The sequence below is a fragment of the Elgaria multicarinata genome, chromosome 9 (assembly GCF_023053635.1).
Source record: "Elgaria multicarinata webbii isolate HBS135686 ecotype San Diego chromosome 9, rElgMul1.1.pri, whole genome shotgun sequence".
NCBI lineage: Eukaryota > Metazoa > Chordata > Lepidosauria > Squamata > Anguidae > Elgaria > Elgaria multicarinata.
In genome coordinates, this window is record NC_086179.1 from 8,919,676 (window position 1) to 8,939,847 (window position 20,172).

The 20,172-nt window shown below is 44.8% G+C and overlaps 1 protein-coding gene across 1 annotated transcript in view; it reads right to left on the reverse strand.

The window, feature by feature from the left end:
- The window catches only part of SFMBT2 (Scm like with four mbt domains 2), an 80,567-nt gene that overhangs the window by 36,406 nt on the left and 23,989 nt on the right, over nt 1-20,172 (reverse strand). Inside the window, exons 4-8 of the mRNA XM_063134690.1 lie at nt 19,171-19,259; nt 14,433-14,679; nt 7,235-7,332; nt 2,589-2,690; nt 538-685 (exon numbers count right to left, since the gene is read on the reverse strand). Of these exons, the coding sequence (XP_062990760.1) occupies nt 538-685; nt 2,589-2,690; nt 7,235-7,332; nt 14,433-14,679; nt 19,171-19,259 (684 nt within the window). The remainder of the gene's footprint in view (nt 1-537; nt 686-2,588; nt 2,691-7,234; nt 7,333-14,432; nt 14,680-19,170; nt 19,260-20,172) is intronic.

Here is a 20,172-nt window from a genome sequence, read left to right on the forward strand (position 1 = left end):
GCATGGGCGACAGTGACAGCGGCAGGGCCCGGTAAACCCCACTTACCTTTCCGGCGCAGCTCCAGATCGAGGCGAAGGATCCGCCTTCACCTCGATCCTCTTCGCCACGCTCCACCGGCCCCCCAATCCTCTTCGCCTCCGCCTTAAGGGGAGGCGAAGCACCTCGCTCCGCTTCTAATTCGCCGGTCCGATTAGAAGCGGAGCACATCCCTAGTATACACAGTTCTTTCCCTACCCCAGGTTTTATCCTCACAATGGCCCTGTGAAGGAGGTTAAGCTGAAAGAACAAGACAGGTTCAAGGTCACTCGGTGAGCTTCATGGTTGAGTAAGGATTTGAACTCAGTTCTCTGGGATTGCATGCAATGCTTGCACTTGCCCATGGAATCACTGTAGCTTAGCATGCACCCATTCAGTCAGTAGTTGCAAAAACCTAAGACACTTGGAAAAATCCTTTTCTGCCGGAACCACTGGACAGCCAATGGTAGTAGCCTGAGAATGTCAGGAGCAAGAGAAAGTTTCAGCATGGGAACACTGACCTTTGGGAGGTGAAAGATGGGCTCCGTTTTTAAGGCACCACTGCACTGGCATAATCCCTAGGGAATCAGCATGGCAAACCATCGAGGTGGCCCTCGCTTCAGCATGGAGATCATCAAGGGTTACTTGAACAAAATGGCTGTTATAAACCTGAAAGAAACCAAATTGTTCGGTATTAACGCTTTGAGGAAGTTCCCACAGTGACACACGTAGCTTCAGATCAGCTGCCCCCATCCCGGGGCCCCTCCGGACATGTTGCATTACAATTCCCATAATCCCCAGCCAGGTGGCTGGGTGATGGGAGTTGTAGTCCAACACATTTATAATCTCTTCCGGGTCCCCAGTTTTTGGTTCATTGGGCAGAAAAACGCTGCCACAAATCCAGGGTACTCATTTATAAAAGCAGTCGGAGATCCAAACCGTTATTATGCATCACCTCTGTGTTATCGTCGGCCCCCCAATCCTCTTTGCCTCCGCCTTAAGGGCAGGCGAAGCCCCCCGCTCCGCTTCTAATTCGCCGGTCCGATTAGAAGCGGAGCACATCCCTACTCTTTTGTAATATGCAGTTTTTGCAAGGCATGCAGAAAATCGCAAGCATTCACAGAAACCCTACAAAGACCTCTGTTCCGTCATGGCCCTATATACTTTTTTATCGCAAAGGTCCAAAATGTGGATAATGTCAGCCTGGACATACGAATGCTGCTGACAATCCCATTTGAAGTTTGGGAGTGCCTGAAAACTAGTATCTACTACTCTAATTCTCAGACCTACACAAGTAAACCCTAACAATTACATTAAGTGACTGTCTATATTACCTACTATCCATATTACCTACCTATATTTATATAACATAATTATAGCAACATACGTAATAACAACACCAAGCACCATGCTAATATCAAGAATAACTAAACCAACCCTAAATAGAAGTTGTTACTACTTTTAAGACAACAGTTCTGAGTTTCAGGGTTGATTCATGTATTATTATGTATTCAGATCCATTCCGAGCAGATCTTTTTTTAAAGGAAAAAAAAATCAGTACATAATTTTGAGTGCATTTTGCTAAAGGGTGCATTACTGGACTCATGCCTCAATGACAAAAACAAGTTAAGTGCACATTTTAGAAAAGCACACGGCATTTTTGTGCCTCCCCCATCCCCCAAAATACGGAGGTTTTCAAACACTTTTTTTCTTTCTTTTGCAGAATGCACCACAAACGCAGACATGTGCTGATTTCTGACCACAAATTGCATCCGTTTGCGGATTTGGTTCTGAGAGGTACAGACCTCTATGAAAATTTAAGTTGTGAAAAATAAGTGAGGATAAAAAGTATTCCCATTTATATAGGGTGATGATATGAAAAGGAGGACAGGGCTCCTGTATTTTTAACAGTTGCATAGAAAAGGGAATTTCAGGAGGTGTCATTTGTATATTTATTTATTATTATTTATTACATTTTATTATTACATGGAGAACCTGGTGAAATTTCCTCCATCGCAATAGTTAAAGCTGCAGGTGCCCTGCCCTCTTTTAAATCTGGTCACTCTAGTATAGCTCCTGCACTTTAACTGTTGTGATGAAGAGGGAATTTCACCAGGTTCTCCATATATACAAATGACACCTGCTGAAATTCCCTTTTCAATACAACTGTTAAAGATACAGGAGCCCTGTCCTCCTTTCCATATGGTCACCCTACCTGATTTATATATTATCACTGCAGACAGGGAGTCCTATTTTCCCCACTCCACTGCCAATGCAACTGCACACTGCATGCACATGTATGCGCTCATTGCTAGGGACCAAGCACAGGGAATTGGACGCCTGTGTGCACTTCCCATATCTTTATCTAGTGCTCCCTCCATGTGCCATCCTAGGTGCGTATGTGTTGGAAACAAAGTCTCCTGCTCTCATTCTGTGCGCTTCCCACCTGGGGGAAAATAGCTAGAAGATGGGGTGGTTATTTTGGAAGGGGAGCAATAGTCAAAAGTAGTCCTTTCAGCTCAGCCCTAACACTTCCAGCCAGACCAGCCTGTCTTCTTCTTTGATTTCTCACCTTAGATACCGTGGCAGGACAAATGCTGCATGGCTCTCGCATATCTACTGCCTCCAGCTTCATTCCCACTGTGAACACGTGGCTCCTCAAATCAGCATGATCCTGCAAAACACAGGCAAAGAAGTCAACGCCGTTGTCCACATCCGTCAGCATATCCTAGAACTGCATGGCATATTTCTCTCCAGATCCACCCATGGCCAGCTCCGGCCTGACGCGACCGGAGCTTGGCCATCAAATGAAGCAGGTGTCTGGTGTGTTGCCCTATGTGCCCACGTTCAAATTTTTCAGCGTGGGCAGACATTTTTTTACCAAGAGAAGCTGGCGAATTTCAGGGCCTTGTAAAACCTGCCTCAAATGAGAACTTTTAAAGTTCTTGTTTTCTTCCCCAATCTCAAACAAAGGCCTAATCTACACCAAACAGGATATTGCACTATGAAAACGGTATATAAAAGGCAGAAGCCACGGCAAGCATGATATAGCGGTATGAAAGCGGCATATGGGATGCGTCTTATGGGCCCCAACAGTTGTCGGTGCACTTCAATACTGCTATAAAGCAGTAGTGTGGCTCCTGCCTCTTATATACCACTTTCATGCCACTTTCATAGTGAAATATCCTGCTTGGTGTAGATTAGGCCACAGCCATCCACTAACTCACACCAGTGACAGGTCATGCTGCCTGCATAGCTGGGATCGTGTAGGAAGGGGTCAGGTACATTTCCACAGACACTGATGGCACTACCACTTGTGTCCTATAACACCTACTTCAAGATAACAAAAGGTTACCATAGGGACAGTCCCTAATGCAGGGATGGGGAACGTCTTTCAGCCCACTTCAATGTCAGAGAACCTCTCGGGGGCTGCATTACAGTGGTGGGCGTGGCCAAAGGCAAAGGAGGTGGAGTCAAAGAACCAAAAAAAGACTAGCTTATTGTAGCTTAGAGCTCCTACTGCCAGCGGCTAGGCCTTAGGGGAGGCATTTCAAGCATTTAGAATGGGGAGAAACTGCACAAAAGTGTTGGATCCTGGAATGGATCTTGGTTATGTTTTCCATTGCTTTGTTAATTGCTGAGGAACTGGAAGAACAGAGGACTCAGCAGAAACTTAAAGGTCAACTCTACACCTGGACATTGAGTGTCATAATTGAATAATTGTCTAAGTGATTGTCTTCAATTAAGGGTTGCAAGGAGTTGCATCATTGTACAAGTTGTCTATAAAAGTAAATGTGTTTTGCATGTTCATTAGCTATGCTTAGCTGAAGCTGTATGCTGCTTATGTTGCTGTAATGACTGACCGTTTGTAAGTATTTGTACTGCCATAACTAAATTATATATATTTGCCAGAAAAAAGGTTTGTTTTAACCTACAAGAATCTTTGCCTTAATTCATGTCTTTGTTGTCTCTTGGCTGAGAACCGCTGCATCTCTGCTAGTCTCTGGAGGCCCAGACAGAGACTTAATACAAAAAGGTTCTGTGCCAGAATCCCAGTCTGTGCCATAACTAATCAGCTTTTAAAGCCATAACTCAACAGTAAACAACCACATGATTGTTGGTTTGGGGAAAGGGGGTGGAGTTAGGGGATGGGTGTGTGGCCAATTGAGATTCCAGGAGGTCTAGTTTGGCCCGCTGGCCTGAGGTTCCCCACCCCTGCTCTCAGGGACCAGAGATGGATAACCGTGGCAGAAAAGCAAATCCACATTTGTAGCCAGCCACCCCTACAAGCCTTTGACCCTGTTCAGATGACACGCTAAGCCACAGTGGACGCATGTTGAGATCAACAATATGGCTTAGCGTGGCATGTGAAGCATGACTTAAGTGTGTTGTTTGAACCATTCCTAACCATGGTGGCTACATAACCACGGTTTAAACACACTCACTAACCATTTGCTGCATTTGCCATGGTGAGAAGCCTAACCAAGGCTTAGCATGTCGTCTACACAGGACTGCTGTTTGTGATGCCACAACGAAAACAGCCTGACGAGAACAGGCCGCTTGCTTGTGATAGGGCCATGTTTTGCATTTTCCTTCCGCTGTCATGGGAGTTAGAAACCTGGCTGGTCTTCCAAACGAAAGCCGGGTTTTCAGTCCTCTGTGCAGTTTGAAGGATTCTGTGCCAAAGTGTGCACAGTACAAGTTCCTCCGAATATGTGCTATTTTTGTGCGGTTTTCCTCGACAACAGCTGAAAAACCATCGCTTCCAACTGGCTGGTTTTAATCAAAGGAGAACAGTGGCTTCCAATGCAGAAGCAATAATGAAAAGCATTTTAATAATAGTAATTCCACTGTCTGATCTTCACAGTAGCCAAGGATTTTTAAAAGCAGCGACATCAAGCCTCCACTAAAAGCTACATTGTGGAATATTGGTTAAGATACTCTGGGCTTGTTTGCAATTCATCACCTTCTCCTTTTATTAAACCTGCAGAGTTTTCCATACTGATGTAGCCACACTGCAGGGAGCCAGAATTCACTAGCAAGAAGGCTCTCCATGAGAAAATTTACTGCTTTGACAGAGACGTGGCTGGCAGGAAAATCAATTCTAGACAAGGAAAGGCAAGTCATGGGAAACAGGACTCGGGTTGGAGAAGAAGTAGTCGTGAAAGAAGTATTTACTTGTGATTAATACACGTTTATTTTAGCCCGTTTGTCCACCCTTCAGCCCCTCAAAGATACCATGAATACACGAAATACTTGAAAAGCAAAAACTTAAAACAAGGAACAAGCATATCTAGTAAAAAAAAAAAAGTGATACCAATTGTCAAACTCATCCTAAAGTATCTGACAAAGATATTATCCTCTGAGTAAAGATAATAGAGAGAGCTCACCCCTCACAGTTTGACAGCAGAGCAGAGCAGAGCATAGATTTTACATCTCAAGTATCGGAGTCGAAAACCTTGGCCTAAGACTTTGGAGAGATGCTGCCAACCAGAGTGGCCAATACTGGTTTAGATGGACCTGATGATCTAGTATTAGATGGATTTGTATGCTCAATGTGATATTTCGGCAAAGGGAACTCCTTTAGTCATGCATTCAACATACTCTGGTAACCTCCAAATTAGATTACGGCAATGCCCTCTACATGCGGCAGCCTTTGAAGACGGTTCGGAAGCTGCAGCTTGTGCAAAATGCAGCGGCCAGATTGATAACTGGAACAGGGAAGTTTGAGCATATAACACAGATTCTGGCCCACTTGCATTGGCTGCCTATACGTTTCCGAGCCAAATTCAAGGTGCTGGTTTTAACCTATAAAGGCCTACATGGCTTGGGACCGCAATACCTGATGGAACGCCTCTCCCGACGTGAACCTACCCATACACTGCGCTCAACATCTAAGGTCCTCCTCCGAATGCCTCCTCTGAGGGAAGCTCGGAGGATGGCAACAAGGGAGAGGGCCTTCTCAGTGGTGGCCCCCCGACTGTGGGATGATCTCCCCGATGAGGCTCGCCTGGCGCCAACGTAGTTATCTTTTCAGCGCCAGGTCAAGTCTTTTCTCTTCTCCCAGGCATTTTAACATTTTAACAGCATTTAACAACGTTAAGTTTGTTTTTAATGCACCCCAGAATTGCTGTTTTTAAATTGATACTGTTGCTTTTGTGTTTCTGATGTTTTTTTTTAAAAAAATTATATACTTTTTAATGTTTACCATTTTTGGCTGTTGTGAACCGCCCAGAGAGCTTCGGCTGTGGGGTGGTATATAAATGTAATAAAATAAATAAATAAAATAAATAAATGTTAAACTACTGAATTCACTACCACAACTGGTGCGCATGGCTATACTGCTTCCAATAGTGGGGCTAGCACATCGCCATCAGGACTAGTAGCCACTGATAGCCTTCTCCTCTAGGAACATATCCAACTGAAACCATCCTAATTGGTGGCCATCACTAAACCATGTGGAAATGAATACCATAGTTTAACTATGCACTGTGTGAAAAAGTATTTCCTTTTATCTGTCCTGAATCTCCCTTTAATCAGTGTTATGGGATGCCCCCAGATCTAGTATTATGAGACAGGGAAAAAAAAAGTCTCCCTATCCACATTCTCCATACCATGCATAATTTTGTACACCTCTACCATGTCTCCCCTTAACCTCCTTTTTTCCAAGCTAAACAATCCCAGTTGATGTAACCTTCCCTCATAGGGGAGATGCTCCAGCCTCTTGAATACTTTCTCCGCTGTGGCACCCCGGTTGTGGAATGAGCTCCCCAGAGAGGGAGCCTACACTGTACTCCTTTCGTCGCCAGCTGAAGACCTTTTTATTCACTCAGTATTTTAACACTTAATTTTAACTTAAATTTAAATTTTACTGTTTTAACTCTGTATTTTAACCTTATATCAATTTTGCTGCGTGGTTTTATCCTGGTTGTGCTTTTTATACTGTATTTTGTATTTGTGTTTTTAACCTGTTGGTTGTTTAATGATGGTTTTAATTTTTGTGAACCGCCCAGAGAGCTTCGGCTATTGGGCGGTATAAAAATGTAATAAATAAATAAATAAATAAATAAATAAAATACTTTTGTCATCGTTCTCTGCACTTTTCTAACTTTATCTTGCCCTTTTTTCCTTTTTTCTTTTTTTAGGTACAGTAACCAGAACCTGTTTAAATTAGTAGGTTTTTAGTTGAAGGGAAGAAGAAATAAATACATCTTTTACCTTAAACACTTCCATTGGGAGAGGAAACTTTGCTGCCTCAATAAGAGATTTATCCAGAGCGGCTTGCCATTCAGACACAGTCTTCAGAGAATAGATTTCTACAACATCGGAAATCACACGGAGGTTTAAGCAAGATGTTCACATCCCATAATACTTAATTGGAAAGAATTAGGCTGGTCAACAACATCATGGCTCAATTCAGACAATCTTCTAAACCAAGTTTGAGAAGTTGACAGATTTTGCCTTCACTACCGGCACCTATTCGTTTTTTTAAAACCCGGATGAATTACACATTTAGCATCACATTGGCTCAGTTCAGACAACACTTTTCTCTACGCAGTGTGAAAACTCCGCTCAATGGTTGAGTTTTTAGAGGGTACTCTGCACATAACATGATCTAACTCCACCATTGTGTGACTATGAGCTACCATGGAGTTGAGTAAAAGGCAATGTGGTGTTTGATTGACAGTTCCTCCACCCTCTCACCACCCCCCAGTTCTTCCAATGGTATCCCATCAGCCATTACTGCAAAACAAAACAAACAAACAGAGAAAAGCAATCTTGGCGGCTCTCCTAGAGCAGCCCTCCCTCCTGGTCCCAGAAATCCCAGGGAAATGGAGGAATCATCCCTCTCTGCTCCCGGGATCCCCTGTGTGTCATGTGGATGCACAGGGATGATCCAGGGACGATCCCAGGGGAAAAGGCTGGTGTAGACATGCCCTAGAAGCATTCAAGAGGCAGCTGGACAACCATCTGTCAGGGATGCTTTAGGGTGGATTCCTGCATTGAGCAGGGGGTTGGACTCGTTGGCCTTGTAGGCCCCTTCCAACTCTGCTATTCTATGATTCCTTTCGGCGCTCTTGCCAGGGAACTCTGTAGCCAGTGGGAAAAGTCCACATAGCACAACGGAAAACTACACGGAGCCCTCCACACAACACAACAGGTGTGCAGGATCTCTCCTCTGCACAGCGTGGATATCCAGCGTGGAGTGTTTTCTAAATAAAACTCCACCGTGGGGTGGAATTTCCCCTCCAGACAACACATTTCTCAACGGTGGTGTAAAAACTCCACCGTGGAGTTCTAAAACCACCACAGAGAAACAGGTTGTCTGAACTGCGCCGTCTAATTTGACCCTTATTGCGCTGCCTCTGTGAAGGTGAGAAACAGATGTAAGGGTAGAAAAGTTGGACAGATGGTAGTAGAAGAACTACACTGAGTGTGGACATTGGAGCCAAGCTTTTATTTAAAACATTTATATTCTGCCCTATATCATTAAGATCTCAGAGCGGCATACAGATAAAAACATTATAAAACAATAATAATTGTTTTACAGTATAAAACAATAAATATACACAGTTAAAAACAAATTAAACCATGATCCAAGTTAAAACAATATATAATTTAAAAGCCATAAAAGCAGTAAAATCCATCTAGGTGAGCGCCCAAGTCTGCCAGTGAAAACCAACACAACTCACACCCTCTTGGGGCCTCAGTGGAGGAAAACTCCTCTTCCATAGCTAATATATGCGATCGAGGATGTTGCATACAATCCAGTATGCTGCTTTATAACACACCAATAAATCCAGCTTGCGGCTTGATACAAAGCAGCAAATGGCAAAGTCCAGGATTTGTTACTTATAAAGATTGCAGGTGCAGGAATGCTAGTGTCAAATTGATTCCTTTTGTTCTCTCTTTTGGAGTGGGGGGAAAGAGGGAAGAGGTAAGAAGCAGGAAGGCAATTTTATACCCCGATCTTAACAGATGCAACACCTTAAGGATCAAGGATTTGTAGACATGCTCATAGAATCATAGAATCATAGAATAGCAGAGTTGGAAGGGGCCTACAAGGCCATTGAGTCCAACCCCCTGCTCAATGCAGGAATCCACTCTAAAGCATCCCTGACAGATGCTTGTCCAGCTGCCTCTTGAAGGCCTCTAGTGTGGGAGAGCCCACACACATCCCTACACCCATTCCTAAACTGTAAAAAATAACAAAAAATAGAGGTGAAAAACCCTCACTAAAATGGCTGAATACTCAGAGATTCATAGAATCATAGAATAGCAGAGTTGGAAGGGGCCTACAAGGCCATCGAGTCCAACCCCCTGCTCAATGCAGGAATCCACCCTAAAGCATCCCTGACAGATGGTTGTCCAGCTGCCTCTTGAAGGCCTCTAGTGTGGGAGAGCCCACACACATCCCTACACCCATTCCTAAACTGTAAAAAATAACAAAAAATAGAGGTGAAAAACCCTCACTAAAATGGCTGAATACTCAGAGATTCATAGAATCATAGAATAGCAGAGTTGGAAGGGGCCTACAAGGCCATTGAGTCCAACCCCCTGCTCAATGCAGGAATCCACTCTAAAGCATCCCTGACAGATGCTTGTCCAGCTGCCTCTTGAAGGCCTCTAGTGTGGGAGAGCCCACACACATCCCTACACCCATTCCTAAACTGTAAAAAATAACAAAAAATAGAGGTGAAAAACCCTCACTAAAATGGCTGAATACTCAGAGATTCATAGAATCATAGAATAGCAGAGTTGGAAGGGGCCTACAAGGCCATCGAGTCCAACCCCCTGCTCAATGCAGGAATCTACCCTAAAGCATCCCTGACAGATGGTAGTCCAGCCAGTCATTTAAAGGAGTCGGGTTTATATGCTCGCTATATCACTCTGTGTCATCCCCAGACAAACATGAAGGAGTCTCTATAAGTGTTTATATAGAGGGCCATTAATTACTCTTTCAAGGGGAAACTGACAATTGTTCATGCATATACTTCCGAGTTAAGCAGGGTGGTAGGTACCCAAGATTTTCAGGCAGCTGCTATTGGGACCCCTGCAGGGGCCATCGGGGCCATCTGACCCAGTCGGTGCTTTGGCCAGGGTGCTTCACCTTGCCCACGCCATCCCTGATGGGAGGAAGTATGAAGTGGGTAAAGCTGAGAACTCTGCCAACGCTGGGAGGAGTGGAAGCTCTTCCACGGGCTGGCAGAATCCGCGCATGTGGTGCCCACCACCTCCTTGGGCGTGACACACTGTGTGGAGCCAGGGAGTTGTCCAATGCTGAGAGAAGCAGGTTTCTCTGTGCTGAGAAAGGCCTGGAACTCCATGGATGGGGAGACATTTTGTACTAGAACCCAATGGGGTCGTTCCATGGAGCTGATTGGTGGGGGATTCAGGACCAATCAAAGGAAGCGCTTCTTCACACAGCGTATAGTTCAATGATGGAACTCACTTCCACAAGATGTAGTGATGGCCACCAATTTGGATGGACAAATTCCTGGAGGAGAAGGCTATCAATGGCTACTAGTCCTAAAAGCTACGTGCTACCTCCAGTAGCAGAAGCAGTAAGCCTATGTACACCCATTGCTGGGGAACATGGGTGGGAGGGTGCTGTGGCAGTTGTGTCCTACTTGAGGATCCCTGGCCGACAGCTGGTTGGCCACAGTGTGAACAGAGTCTACATATTTTAGAGGTTATAATGGTCTTCTGAGCAACACGCGCCTTTTACATATGCAGGCAGCTCACAGAATTTGCTCATCAGTTTCCCACTGCCCATTCTTGGACACCTTGCTCTTTGGCCATGGAGGCTTCTCCTTAGCTTCCTAGTTCCTTGACCTCCTTACTTCTGCCACCTGCTTATCTCCCTGCCTTCGCCTTGCCTCTTCACTCCACAATTGCATCTCACCTGGACTAGATGGACCCTTAGATTGGTCCAGCTTGGCTCTTCTTATATGCCTCTCTCCACATGGAAAAAGGCAAAATGGGTGAAGGCCATGGCCATGCTGGGTGGGGATGATGGGAGTTGCATCTAGAGGGCACCCAGTTCAGGAAGGCTGGCTCACCCATTCAGCCACCACTCATCCAATCTCGAATAATCGTCATGTATGAATGGACAGGTGTGTAGGACCTCAGCCCTGAAGCAAGCAAGTGGTGCTTCATAAGGTGACCATATTAAAAGGAGGACAGGGCTCCTGTATCTTTAACAGTTGTACAGAAAAGGGAATCTCAGCAAGTGTCCTGTGTGTGCATGCAGCACCTGGTGAAATTCCCTCTTCATTACAACAGATAAAGCTGCAGGAGGTGTACTAGCCTGACCAGATACAAAAGAGGGCAGGGCTCCTGCAGCTTTAACTGTTGTGATGAAGAGGGAATTTCAAGTGCTGCATGCACACACAGGACACCTGCTGAGATTCCCTTTTCTATACAACTGTTAAAGATACAGGAGCCCTGTCCTCCTTTTCATATGGTCACCTTATGCTTCATCTTTTCTTGAAAGGAAGCAGGTGAGAATTAGCTGCCATCTTTCAATTTAACGCCATCCCTCCCAAGAAAGATGGAGAACAGTCGTGGGTTACTTAACCAAAAGAAAAAAAAGCACTATGGAGTAGACAAGTCATTTTGCCAAGTGCTTTCAGTATAGATTCCCATTTAGGAGAACGAGGACAATTACGCTGTACAATTACAGCGGCTGGTAGTTCCAAAGTCAGTGGGACGGTGAATCCACTCCATGTTTCAGTTCTTCTGCACCTTGGATAGCTCCTTTAGAGCTCTGACTGAAACCTGGAGCGGAATCATTACCCCACTGACATCGGAGCCACCAAACACAACTGTGCCCAGTCATTAAACCTACTGACACAAAATAAGCCACGCAGAAAGCAATTGCTAATCAGTTTCAGGACAGGTGTAACATGGTCCCTGCAAACACACACCTCTGAAGACATACGGATGATCTAAGAGAAAGGGAAGGGGGGAGGGAAACTGACCACCAAATTTGCCAATTTACATAAGCTTCCATGCCTGGTCAGCTAGGGTTTATTCTGACTCACCACAGGCAACCAGCTGTTTATAAGCCTACAGTACTGGTGGACCAAATGTAGGGTGACCACATGAAAAGGAGGACAGGGCTCCCATATCTTTAACAGTTGCATAGAAAAGGGAAGTTCAGCAGGTGTCATTTGTATATATGGTGAACCTGGTGAAATTCCCTCTTCATCACAACAGTTAAAGGTGCAGGAGCTATACTAGAGTGACCAGATTTAAAAGAGGGCAGGGCACCTGCAGCTTTAACTATTGTGATGGAGGAAATTTCACCAAGTTCTCCATATATACAAATGACCTGCTGAAATTCCCTTTTCTATGCAAGATACAGGAGCCCTGTCCTCCTTTTCATATGGTCACCCTACCAAATGTGACCTTTGCCTTACCTAGGAAAGTGGATCCACAAGCAGAAAGCAATTTCTACACACATGCTACATTAGCTGGATGGGGCATAAAAGCGCTTATAACACTGTAAAAACCACAACAATCGTAAAAGACCCTCCTGTACCCAAAAAGCTTTCTGGACCTGCCTGAAATGTCAACCAGTTATAAACCCATTTAACAGTAGGGTGACCATATGAAAAGGAGAACAGGGCTCTTGTATCTTTAACATTTGCATTGAAAAGGGAATTTCAGCAGGTGTCATTTGTATATATGGAGAACCTGGTGAAATTCCCTCTTCATCACAACAGTTAAAGCTGCCCTCTTTTAAATCTGGTCACTCTAGTATAGCTCCTGCGCTTTAACTGCTGTGATGAAGAGGGAATTTCACCAGGTTCTCCATATATACAAATGACACCTGCTTTTCTGTGCAACTGTTAAAGATACAGGAGCCTTGTCCTCCTTTTCATATGGTCACCCTATTTAACAATCTAGGCCCCAAGCCAAGAAAAACTGGTAGTTCTGTAAGAGGTCTCTCTCTGTAACTGAGAATATTTAGCACCGCTGGAAACCGACAATTCTCAGGGTCCTTTGGGAACGAGCCTGGATATTTTTGTGACTTTTTGATAGCAGCTCATCATTTGCTGCCTGAGGCGAGATGTCTCAGGTTACTTAAAAGTAGCCCTGGCCTTGCTTTTAGCAAAACATGTTGCAAATCATGAGCATGAAATATCTCCTTACATCCCAATCCTTTGCACGTTTACTCAAATGTAACTCTCACGGGGGTTTATTCCTTAGTTGAATTTGCACAGGATTGCAACCTTATCGTTTAAAGAACTGTTTGTATGTATTTATTACAGACGTTTTCTTTACACACCCCAAGATATTGCTATGGATTTCATATCCGATTTCTGTGAATGGATCTTTCACAGTGCATTGACTTGGGGCCATATCTCGCCAGAGTCTCAGATTTGAAAACAGAGTGTTAACAGCCTGGGATATTCATGGGAGCTAACTGTTAGATTTTGACACACCACCACTCTAAAATGTTCTGAATAAGAAAATTCATCAGAAAAGGGGGTCGGAGTACTCCTTTTTTACCCCATCAAATGATATTCCAAAGGAAACCAAATTCTAATTCCCTGGAATTTCTCCCCTATCACAAAAGAGGGGTGAACATAACAATACAATTTCTAAGACTAAAAGCACACTGAAGTTTAATGTAAGGAGAGGTGGTTTCAAAGCCGCTGAAGATGCATCCTGGTTTTAAACGGGCAGCACAACGTGGTTTAAACTAATACGCAAGATCAAGGGTGGGTAATCTGTCACCTTCCAGATTTTCGGCCTACAACTCCCATGAGCCCTAGTCAGTACAGCCAATGGTGAAGGGATGATGGGAGTTGTAGGCCAAAACACAAGTTGTCCATCTCTGCCCTAACTCCCGGTCATGACATCAAAACAGAGGGCTTCTCTACCCAAGGCTAAAATCCCACATCCTGCTTCCAGATTCCTTGCGGGATTAAGCTTGGCTCCTTTACATGTCCCCCCCCAGGGGTTTTTCTTTCTGGGCAAGTTCTATATGTTTCATTATATAGCCACTAGAGGGCAATGTGGTATAGTTGTCCTATATTGAGATTCCAGGAATTCACCAGACATTTATCATGCTTCATAACCCGATAAAATCTCTTCGCACAATTTCCCTGTTGAGAATAATGCTGCTATAATGGCCAGAAAGCACGGAAGGGGGCCCTGGAGATTGACGGTGTTTAAAGAACTGGCAAACCACCTCCACCCTCGTGAGTGACCAATCATAAGCACACAGTAAAAAGTCTCATACAAAGAAGCCCACAAACAAAGAGAAGTTCTAGCAAAACAGAATCACTGTGCATTTTTTTTTAAAAAAATGATAAAGAATGCATCACGTGCAGAAAGGGAAACTGCCCTTTAAAGTAGCAATATTAATTTTGGACAATCAGTCTCTCTGTCTCTCATTTACCTGCAGGTGGATCCAGTCTGTACTTATTCTCTTGACACCAACCAACTGGCTGCAGTCTGTAATCCAAGTAAAACAACCACTGGTCATAGGATGCAGTCTCCTCCAATCCCACAAAGCGAAGGCGCAATCTTCCTCCAACATTTTCAAGCACACTAACTATCCAGTACTGAAAGGGATTCTGGGAATCCTGTAGCTCTATGAAGGAATCAACTGTAATGAGGTCTACAGGATTTTTCCCTCGCAGAGGCTGTTTGAATAGAAGCAAAACTCCTTATTTTAAACTTTATTTGAAGTCTTCCCGCGGTAACAGACACAGCAAAAGATGACACTTTTTTTTGGTTGTTGATGGTTTTCTTCACTTTTATCCCCAGCTACACCAGCAGACTCTCCTTCCTCCGAATTTTAACCCGGTCATGCATCCCAAGCACAAAAGCAAAAGAAAAACAGGAAGATAAAACAACTGCGCTTAATTTCTCAACAATAATCCATTTCAAAAATGGCTCTTCTTCTGGAATTCCCAGGACTATGTTTATTCTAGGTGTAGGGCGCGCTGAGACAAAAACAGAGGGGGTTGGTGAGCACATTTGGAATTCTGAGAGAGTGCCATGGGCGCTTTCACAAAATGGCTGCCCGGGGGTTGTCCATTTATAAAAATGGCTGCCATGGTGGGCACAGTCAGTCACAAAACACTCATTTCCCAGAAGGCAAACTGGTGAGGCCATAAGAAGTAACTTGTCCAAGGCAGAGATGCGTTCTGAGCTTCAAAAGACACAACCGCTGCTTTGAACCCAAAGACGTTGTCGGACAGCAACACTTCACTTTGCAGCATGCCAGTCTCCCAGTTAAAAGGAAACATTTAAAATCTTAAGAAATAAAATAAAACTCATGAAGGGCAGGAAACATGGTGGGCACCAAGAGACGGGGCAGCAGGCTCATTGGAGACCCCAGGGAGGCGAGATTGCAAATTGTCATTCAAGCAATATGCATTCAGATTCCGGGTTTTGATTTCTGAATTAATTTCCATCATTGGAAGAACTATCAAACTAACCTTTGAGGAATGCAATAAATCATTTCCAATTATGCCCTGGGGTGGTGATGGTGGTTGTGAGATCATAAAAATGGTTCATGAAATATAACTATCAAAGTATTTCGATCTTGGATTTGGAATTTTCAAAAGGTGACAAATTTCAAAGGTGCGCTTTTCCCCCTTGTTAAAGGTACGCATTACATCAGGGCACTGGCATGTTCAATGCTCACGGGAAACTTTTACAGATGATAGAAGCAAGTAAAATGAACATGTGGGATAGGCTGGGGGTGGATTATGACACCCAATGCAACCTCACCCCAATAGGCATTTAGGGTTCAATCCATGCAAAAGTCCTATAACTCCCATTATTACTGGCCAGGGAATGCTGGGAGTTTTAGGACTTTTTCCTTATCTAAACATGCATAGGATTGTGCCCTAATTTCATGTGCTTTCAAATGCCTGTAAAGGGCTATTGATCTCAGAGGCTCCCGATGCACACTCTGCGATAACTATTACTATCCTCCTTTGTGTCGCACGTGTGAAAGTTTAAAAGTGTGAAACTACAGGGCAACGCTAGCTAAGCCGTATGGGAAAATAAAAATAAGAGGCAGTACCACGCCATCACGTCGTTGTTGCTGTTTTATAATCACCAGCTGTAATTTTGGAGAAGAATTTTGCCTACATTCAACTATTCATAAACATAGCTAAGATGTAAGTTGGACATAGCGATCAGTCAGCAACTAAGAGCCCTTGCATTGAACCCTTAGGGGTTTCAAATGGTGCCCCCCCCTCTGGTGGGTGTGGGTGTGGCAGATGATAATGATAACCATAACAATAATAACAATAATAATACAGATTTAATAATCATAACAACAACAACAACAACAACACATATTTTGCTATCATAGGCATGAACAAGGGGCGTGCCAGGTGTGCCCAGGTGATGTCTAAAGCAATAAGCACCGAATTGAGGGGGGCATTTCTCCTCATTCCCCCACCACCACCTGCAGTAGCCTTCCTGTGGTCAGGCAAGACAAATGCAAAATAGGGCATCAGTGTCTACAGTTTTTCATAGATAAATAAATAAAAATAATGTCCTTTATGACTGTATTCAATAAATGTCCACCATTTTTTTTTTAAAAAAAAGCAAATAAAATTCTGAGTACACAACCTAATGAAATATGCCGTGCACTCCTATGTTTGCTGTGATTTAATGGTATCGTAAAATTTGCCACCCAAGGTGGACTTTCTCACCCTTTTCAATAGTAAAACCAACTCTTGTTTCAAGTGAAATTAGTTGCTGACTAATTTTAGCATAATGCAGACCTTCGCGACCCGTTTCCTACCAGATGTGTTGGATTACAATTCCCATGGTGGAGTGTTCACTCGTGTAGGCCCCACCTAATTTGCAGTTTAGGGTGGGGGAGTGCACAGCAGGTTATGTGGGCATGCACAGTTCTGTCCTCCAACAGAAGGGAACCACTGGGGAATTCAGGCGAAACAGCCAGAAGACTGCTACTGTTGCCTTGAAGTATCTGCTGCCTGAGGCAATCGCCTCACCTGCCTCAAGACAGGGCCGGCACCACATTGCAGTCTGAAATAGTGATGCCCAGACACAGATAATCCCCTGAAGAAGAACAAGGCCATTGGTTGGTATGCCATAGCCTCGATCCAATCAGAGAGGCAGGTAAGAAATATATTATTATTATTATTATTATTATTATTATTATTATTATTATTATTATTATTATTATTATGTGGGCTGTCTCAGCAACACTTCTCCCCAACTGGTTCTACCACAGTTGTGGGAAGAGGGAGGGGGGCCTGGACCCATATACTGTCATGCACAAAGGCACATAGTCCTCCTTCAGTGACACCTGAACGCACCTCAAGGCACAAATCTATGTTGAGGTGCACACGCATGAAAAATGCAGTGCCAGCAGCCATTAATAAGAGGCCCTGCCGAAAGCATTAATTTTCGAAGCAGAAGGACCCTTGAAAGAAGGACTTTGTCTTGGACAGGCTCATTGCTAAATCAATAAGCCATGATGATAATAAACAAGAAAAACCCTCACAAATATCTGGCAGAAGTCGCAGTTTATTGTGGCAGGGTGGTTTTTTTTAGGTCCTCACTTATGCTTATTGATTAAGCAATGCAACGGTCATCAATGTAGCAAATAAACTACAGGCTCCAGGCGCCTATTGAAACAAGGCCAGGCCAAGTTAGCCCCAAATCAGCTAAGACTTTCAAGCGAGGCAGTCTGATATGTTTAAATTAAAAGCAACGGAGTATATGAAATCATTTAAGAACGTAAGACGAGCTGTGATGGATCAGAGGCCAAAGTCCTGCCCGGTTCAGCATTCCGCGTCCACAGTGGCCAACCACAGGCTCTGACAGGAAGCCCCCAAGCAATGATGTCGAACGTCATTGGCCAGGATAATCCTTAGATATAGGAGCAGGTTGACATCACGGGCGCAGAACCTCCCTCAGGCTGAATTTCATTTCGGAGAAGCTCCAGGGGGTGGCATCCCCGTACTGGGCGGAGCCAAAAGGGCCGGAGCCAGAACCAAAGTTACCAAAAGACCAGCTCATTTGAGCCTAAAGCTCTTACTGACAGGATCCAAGCCTTCGGAGTGGCATTCAACCGTTGGTCCTGAGCAACTGGACAGAATATTGCCTGCACATTTCTCCTCATGTCACCATAAGACAAAGGGCTGAAATTTGTAGTAGCAGCAGTGATAAACCGCCCAGAGAGCTTCGGCTATTGGGCGGTATAAAAATGCAATCAATCAATCAATAAAATGAGGAGCAATGGCGGCTGGTCACAATGGCTGTGAGAAGGTAGACTCACTAACGGAGCGGGCCCATGGAGGGAGTCTTGCTCCAAGGCCCTCAAAACCCTGGAACTAGCACTGAACCTCTCGATGCCTTGAAGGAAACATGACAGAGCTGTACAAAACCATGCCTGTTGTGGAGAATGCGGATAGGGAGACATTTTTCTCCCTCTCTCATAATACTAGAACCCAGTGGGGTCATCTCATGAAGCTGATGGGTGGGAGATTCAAGACAGATAAAAGGAAGGACTTCTTCACACAGCGCATAGTTAAACTATGGAATTCACTACCACAAGATGTAGTGATGGCCACCAATTGGGATGGCTTTAAAAGGGGGGTTGGATAAATTCCTGGAGGAGAAGGCTAGCAATGGCTGCTAGCCCTGATGGTTGTGTGCTACCTCCAGTATCACAGGCAATAAGCTTATATAAACCAGTTGCTGGGGAACATGGGTGGTAGGATGCCGTTGCACCTGTGTCCTACTTGTTGGTCCCTGGTCGACAGCTGGTTGGCCACTGTGAGAACAGAATGCTGGACTAGATGGACCCTTGGTCTGATCCAGCTTGGATCTTCTAATGGACTGATCCTGGATAATGGACTGATCCTGAATAAGTAAATCCGGGTCCGTTTCCTTCCCTCTTTCTCACCCCAACAGCCTGAAATATTATCTCCTAGGATTATGATGGCATTATAAATTGTGCCTATCTCAAATTATTACTTCCAAATGATCAACAGGGTTTTTTTCTCCCTCAGGCCTGGGTTGTTGTTGTTGTTGTTGTCATTTTAAAAAGGCAACCTTATACCTTTACATACAAAAATATTTCTACCATAAAAAACATTGCAGCACTTGAGAAGATATATTAACTCAATACATACGCCTTCCAATAAATTTGCAGGTGCCGTTCTGGAGCCCGTCAAGTCATGTATGAGAAACTCTGTCCAGTCTGCGTATTTCTCTTTGATAGCTAAAAAACACACAAGGAAGCATAATTAGCTTGAGAGCCTCAAAACCTAAGGCCAAAATGTTGCACCAGAGACAGAATACAACAGCTTGACTACTGCGCATGCTGGCAGAGACTGATGGGAGTTGAAGTCTGGAGGGCACTAAATTGGGGGAGACTGTTTTGGACCAACTCCCAGGAGCCCCAGCCAGCATGGCTAATGGTTAGGGATGGTGGGTACTAGGTTGGGCAAGGTTGTTCTAGAGGCTAGAACAGGGGTGTGGAAGATGCCATTCTCATTAGACCTAGGACAATTCCCATCAGACGTAAGCATAGACAATTGTGAGGGCTAGGACTATAAGAAGAGCTATGCTGGATCAGACCAAGGATACAGCTCATCCAGCGTGGTCTTCACACATGTGGGCCTTGCTAGACCTACCTGATAATCCGGTGGGGAGTAGGGGCAACGCTGCGCTACAGCTAGCGCGGGCCGTCGCCCTTTTCTAGACGTAACACACGATGGGGTAAGGGAAAGCCCTGTCACGTCAGCCACTTTTTTAGGACTTAAAGGGCCATGTGCGCAGGAGCGCACCAACGGAAAAGTAAGTCCTTAAAAAAAAAAAAAGGTTCCCCGCTCCCCCTGCCTGATTTCCCCCCACACAATGTCTGATGCCCCCCCGCCTGCTTGCTCACCCGTCCTCCCTCCGCTCGCCATGCCTGTCCCCGCTCACCATGCCCTGGCCCCGTTCTTCTCACCCCCCCCCCCCCGTCTGCCATGTCTGATGCCCCCTCCGCGCGCCCCCGTCTGTAACCTTCCCACCCTGGCTCCACTCTTCCCCCCCCATCTCTACTGCCGGGTCCGCTCTTTCCCCGGCCCCCATCTCCCCCCCGTGATTCCCCCCCCCGCCCCGATGGGCACAGCGCTCCTATGGAGTGC